Here is a 6,000-nt window from a genome sequence, read left to right as displayed (position 1 = left end):
GAATGGATGCCAGCCAGCGTAACCTTCATCACCTGAAAAGCTCTTCCTTGATTTGTTTATTCTACAAACATTTATATGTCCTCCAAAACTCAGCTCATAATAACACTGTTCAAGGATGATGGAAATGCATTCCCATACAAGAAACACACAGGATATTCTATTACACATATGGAAATAGCTCCGGCGTCACTCCTGCAGAAAACCCTATCTCACTGCTGCTTCTTCACTCACACCCTACAATCACCACCACTGTGGCTCCTTTCTACCTTGAATCTTTCATTTTTTTAATCATGAAAATATTCAGACATAGCCAAAAGTGGAGTGAAATGAGCTCCCCAGGCACCCTTTACCCACCTTTAACAATTATCAGCATTTTTCAAATCTTACTCATTTCTCCCTAACCTGGTTTGTTCTTTTGTTTTGTTCCCTGGAGCATCTGAAAGCAAATCTCAGACATCTTATCCCATCGGTCCACCAGTCTTGTACTCATTTCTACTGCATTTATCACACCACAGTGAAGTTTGCTTACATGGCAGTGTCTCCCACTGGACCACTGGTCTTCTGGAATAGGGTTCCTTACCGGCTTTAGCCACCAGCACTGACGCTGGCCCATAATAGGTGATCAAGAAACTCCAGCTACTGCTGGACTATAACTGCATGAGTGACCTCAAGCCAGAAGTACCTAGATAAGCCCTTCTTTGATTCCTGACCCACTAAAACTGCAAAAGAATGATTGTTGTTTTGGGCCAGTACGTACTGGGATGATATGCCTTGGAGCAATAGATAACCGGAACACTGAGCAAGTTACTTAACCTCTTTCTGCCTCAGTTTCCACATCTTTAAATGAGGATAACGACAGTTCCTACACCGCATTGGGCTTTTACTAGTATTAGTGACATAAAAATATAACCTCCTGGCACATTGTAGCACTCAATAAATGTTGGCAATTATCATTTGGGAAACATACATAGTTTAGAAATCCTGACCAACCTAAAAAATATTTACAAGTTCTCACTTGCCAGGCATGCTGATGATACATTCTGGATAAGGGTGAATTCCATAAATGAAAAATCAACTTTAAGGTTGCTATGAGTTTTGCAATCTTTCAGAGAAAATAGAATTTAAGTAATCTCTCAGCCTATAATATGCATGGTATATATACACCCTGAAGTACAGGAGTGGTTGCCAGTTTTGATTTTGGTTCTGCTTCTGCCTTTGGTAAAATATGCTTCAGAAAGCAAAAACAACAAGGCCTTGTGATCACTTTCTCTTTTGTTCTCGGGCATAAGTAATGGAGTAGAAAGGAAAATTTCTCACAAAATTCATCTTTGAAGAAAACCTGAATATAATTATTAATTTCTTTTCTCTTTCATAGAAATGTGAGATTTTATACTCATTTAGTGAATTGTATGCAGTTATTTTAAGTAGATGTATCTGAGAATGGCACTGTTTGCTAAATTAAAAAAAAAAAAGATGGTACGGCACTCACCAAAGGATGACGTGAGTATCACTTGTTAGGAATGTGTCAAAACAAATCCATAAGCAAGATGAAGTGCACATTTGTATTTGGTATCCTGTTTTCATCCAACAGTCTCTACTCACTGTCATACCTGATTGCTTCTCGAAAATTAGAGTCCTTACTATTTATTCACTTTACCATTAAATGACACAACTCAGCTCTAGAAGCCAAGGACACTGTGGGTGCCTTTTCTAGGGATCTGCTGGGACTGCATGAACCCCTGCCCCTCCATCCCCCCACCCCCATTAAAAGGGTGAGCTAACTTTTCCACTTACTGTGTTTTTTCCTTAAAAGAACTTCCTCTCTCTCACTGCCAATATGGCAATTACAACTCAGAATTCTTAACAGCCGTTGTTAGGGAGAGTATCAACTGGAAGACTTTTAGTATTCTGGGTGGAGATATAACATGGGCCTTGAAAGAAATAACTGAATTAAAACAAAAGTAAAGAATCTTTCCTTCAAGTGATATGAAAGGCATTTTAAAAAATTCAGTTCTCTACTCTCTGCCGTACCTCATGCAAGAGTGCTCTTAGTAAAAGCTGTTACATGGAACCGAAATCAAACGAACTCCAAATAAAATATATACAGGCACATTTGAAAGAGAACATATTTATTTACATCATTATTTCTTTTTTACATCTCCTACAATTTCAAATAAAAAATTTTCAGGAAATCGGGTGGTTTTAAATTAAGATATTTTAACAGAAAATTTTCACAATATGATTTTTATTTACATGAATTTTCAAGAGTTTTAAATAGTTCTTTTTGGACTACACTACGTAACAAAAACCTTTTATTTAGAGCTTGCGTCTTTTCCAAAAACGTTTAGTTTAGGAAATTAAGCTGATAATCAGATCCCTACAATTCAGACCCTTAGAGATAAAGATCTGATTGACACAAAAACCTCCTCCATACATGATCCACATTTTGGCTGCAAGCTGGACCTATCTGACATGTTTGGATGGTAAGCAAAGATATGTGTTAGACAACTGAGACCGCTTTGATTAAAACTTTCTGGAAGTTTTCTGTATCAGTCATGCAATTGCTTAGAAGTTCTTGCACACGTGTTATAAGTACACCATGAATTCATGCAGATGGATGCTCTCTGGCTTAGCCAACTCTAAAAGGGACTCATGGGGATTCAGACCTGGACAGATTTTGGTACATTTCTCTTTCCTTGTCCACTCACATTTGGGATGCTTAATTTTCCTCTGATGTTGCACATGCAAACAACTTACTTTAAAAAAAATTTACTATCATAAAATGACTTTCAACAATAACAACAGTCTGACATCCTTTCATGTCACACTGACAGATTTCAAATATTTATTAGTGAAACTATAAGAGAGGATAGATTTTCCTAATACTTTAAGCATGAGTTCCTCCAAATAGTTGGTATAACATTCATTAAAAAATAGAAAAGATTAACTTTTACCATGATCAAAGCTACAGCTCACAATGAAAAACTTATATAGCTCTGTCCAACTTTTCTGTAAAAACAGCCATGAGCCAGTCTTGAAGATCACGCAGCGGCAATAGAGGTATCATCCATAAGTCGACCCTGTGGCTTTAAAGTGGGGAAAAAAAAAACGGTTCACAAAATAATAATGACAACACAGGTTCCGTTAATTGAAAAGATTCTGAAATTCTTAGAACTGTTTCACAAAAATAGAATAAACGTGTGCAGCTATCAAAATAAAATCTGTTATTCTCCTTCTTTCTCTGCACCTTTTTTCTTCACTTGAACCTGTAGGTGGCAACTGTGTGCCTAGGTGCTGCCCCTGTTCCCTCTGACCCCAGTGCAGACATCAGACACTACTCTCTTAGCCTGGTGTTCTAGCAGCTGTTGCCAATCTATCACCGAGAGCATGTGAAAGGGAACCTATTTATCATTCTTGCTTAAGTGACAAAGTTTTATTCTCCGCTCTTGCTCAGTGCGCTCCTGTGTCTCAAGCTCTGATAAATAAATTCTTTGAGGATTCAAGGTCTCCCAATCTCCTGTTTGAGAAAAAAGTGATTCACAATGAACTCTAGGCTATCTAACAATGAATACTGCCAGGAGAGCAGTAGCAAATAAACACAATTTCTCTTTCTCTAAGGTCCCTGAATGAAAAAATTTAAAACATCATATCCAAAGAGTAAAGGTTAAGAATGAATAAAAGGTATTATAACTATCTTTAGGCATAAAATTTCTGACAAGTTAGCAACACCCCAGAATAGAGTAGCTAAAAAAGTGAAATTCCTGCAAATAATTTTATTTTATCATACAGATGTACAACAGCAGACCTTTGTGGGGAAAACATGAGAGAGATGTGTTCAGGACATGAAAAAGAACAGTGTTACGACTTCACCATCAAAAGCCATTTGCTAAGCTTTAAGCAGGATGATTCCTGAGGGATTCTCTGATGCAGTGAGGAAAGGCCCTCCTGTTTTCAGTGTGGCTGCTTTGTGGCTGTGTGCACATGTGTTTGTGTGTGTGTGTCTGTGTGTATGTATCTCTATATGCATGCATGCATGCATGTGTAAGTCAGGTCTCTGACACTCAAGGCAGGAACAGAATGAATGAAAGAATAGGTGCCTGGTCTTTTATACTTCATATTATTTTTAGTACTGATGGAGGAGGTTCAGTTTTAGATACAGAATAATGGCTCAATCTAGTTAAGTCCTTATCAAACACAGCTTTACAAACAGAGGCAACAGACAAGTACATCGTGCAATTAGAAAACTGAAATCTATTTTTCAAAGGAAGAAAAATATTGACCCCCACCTTGCTCTAGGGCAGCACTCTCCAAAAAAACTCTGTGATGATGAAAATGGCTTTACATCAGTGTCGTCCAACAGAATAGCCACTAGTCTCATTTAGCTACTGAGTACTTGAAGTGCGGCCAGTGCAACTGAGTAACTAATTTTTTCATCAAATTAAAGTTTTTCCTCTCTTAATTCCCTGCCTTCCCGCCCCACTTCCACCCACTTCACCCCCCCTCACCCCCGACCCATGGAAGTTGCCATTTCTCCTTAAGAACTATATCTCTGAAGGCGGGGTGTCTCCTCCCACACACTCGCAGCGTGCACCCAGGGCCTAGCACGCCCGGAGCTCCCGGGGCCTGGTGCCCCCAGCACACGCGGGGGGGGCCTGGTGCACCCGGGGCATGGTCCATGGCTCCACCTGGGGCACGAACCCAGGACCTTCTGCATGTAAAGCAGACGTGCTAACCACTACACTATGGAGCCACCCCTCATCAAATTAAATTTTAATTAACTTTAATTCAAATCTCAGTAGGCAAATGTGGCTTGTGGCTACTATATTGCAATAGCACGGGCCTAAAGTTTAATGAAGGTGTGACAAGTAAAACAATTTTAATTATGTTTCCCCAACTGATGAAAGAGCTGGCTCTGAGAAATCCAGCAGCAGTCACGTTACCACAAGGTGGTACTTACATCTGAGGAAAGATCATGGCAGTTAAAAAGGGCATGTTAATTACAATAAAATTTATGTTTATTGTTCTGGAACCTTTTCTTACGGATTTAAACACTACCCAAAAGAGGTTTACTGTGAAAGGAAATCTGAAGACTGAACTACTATTAGCTGGGACTAAATCTGGATATACTAAGTGCTATAGGGAAAGGAATGAAAGAGATTAAATGATAGAACTGAAATCCTCCTTTCTCAATATGATCAACTCTTTCGCATCTCGAACAAGCTATGTGTATACAGCTAGAATATGACCAGGTCTGTATACTGATACATACTTTCACACGGCTTAAAGCTGACTTCTGAGTTTAGAAATAGCAAACTTTAGAAGGTCAAACAGCTAAAAGGACATTAGAGACTGACCATCCCCGCACCACTCCCCACCCAGTCAGGAGACTTTGCCCCTACAGGTGACATCGGACACCAAGTGTGGAACAGCAGTGGAAAATGTTTTTAGAATGTGATCAGGTGAAAAATGTTTAAAAAGCCACTGTTGTGTGGGGGACAGATGGTATATGGGGTGAAAAATGTTTAAAAAGCCACTGTTGTGTGGGGGCAGACGGTATACGGGAAATCTCTGTGCCTTCCTCTCAATTTTGCTGTGAAACTAATACTACTCTAAAAAATAAAATAAAATCTTTTTAAAAAGTCACTGTTTAAACACTAGAGATCTAAAATTATGCTGAGTTTGTTTTTTTACAACTAAAAGTATAATATCAGATAGGAGCTTAAAAGGACTAATAAAATGATTTTCCTGCAGATGCAAAAAAAAGAAGTGTATAAGTCTGGAAAGATAAAAGCAAGGAATATTATGAAGGATACATTAACACCGACTAATTTATAATTTAATAAATCCCAGATTATAAAAACAAGGGACCATTCCCCAAAACTTAACAGACACAAAGAAGAAAACAGTAAGCAATGTAACTTGTCATTCCCAAACGGGGTATGAACTGCAAATAAAAAGTGGGCACACAGGATTCACATATACTTATGGATATCTGAGTTA

General features: G+C 38.6%; 1 protein-coding gene across 2 annotated transcripts in view; it reads right to left on the bottom strand.

Annotated features, from left to right (window-relative positions):
• Positions 1 to 2,110: 2,110 nt before the first annotated feature.
• Positions 2,111 to 6,000, bottom strand: part of TRAPPC11 (trafficking protein particle complex 11) — a 42,097-nt gene continuing 38,207 nt past the window's right edge. For both annotated transcript variants that reach the window (XM_006916365.3, XM_006916366.3), the window contains exon 30: positions 2,111 to 3,086. In XM_006916365.3, coding sequence (XP_006916427.1) covers positions 3,042 to 3,086 — 45 coding nt within the window. In that variant the 3' untranslated portion in view covers positions 2,111 to 3,041. The remainder of the gene's footprint in view (positions 3,087 to 6,000) is intronic.

Source organism: Pteropus alecto, unplaced genomic scaffold, assembly GCF_000325575.1.
Source record: "Pteropus alecto unplaced genomic scaffold, ASM32557v1 scaffold24, whole genome shotgun sequence".
Lineage (NCBI taxonomy): Eukaryota > Metazoa > Chordata > Mammalia > Chiroptera > Pteropodidae > Pteropus > Pteropus alecto.
Note: the sequence above shows the minus strand (reverse complement) of the source record. Positions and strands in the feature narration are given on the sequence as shown.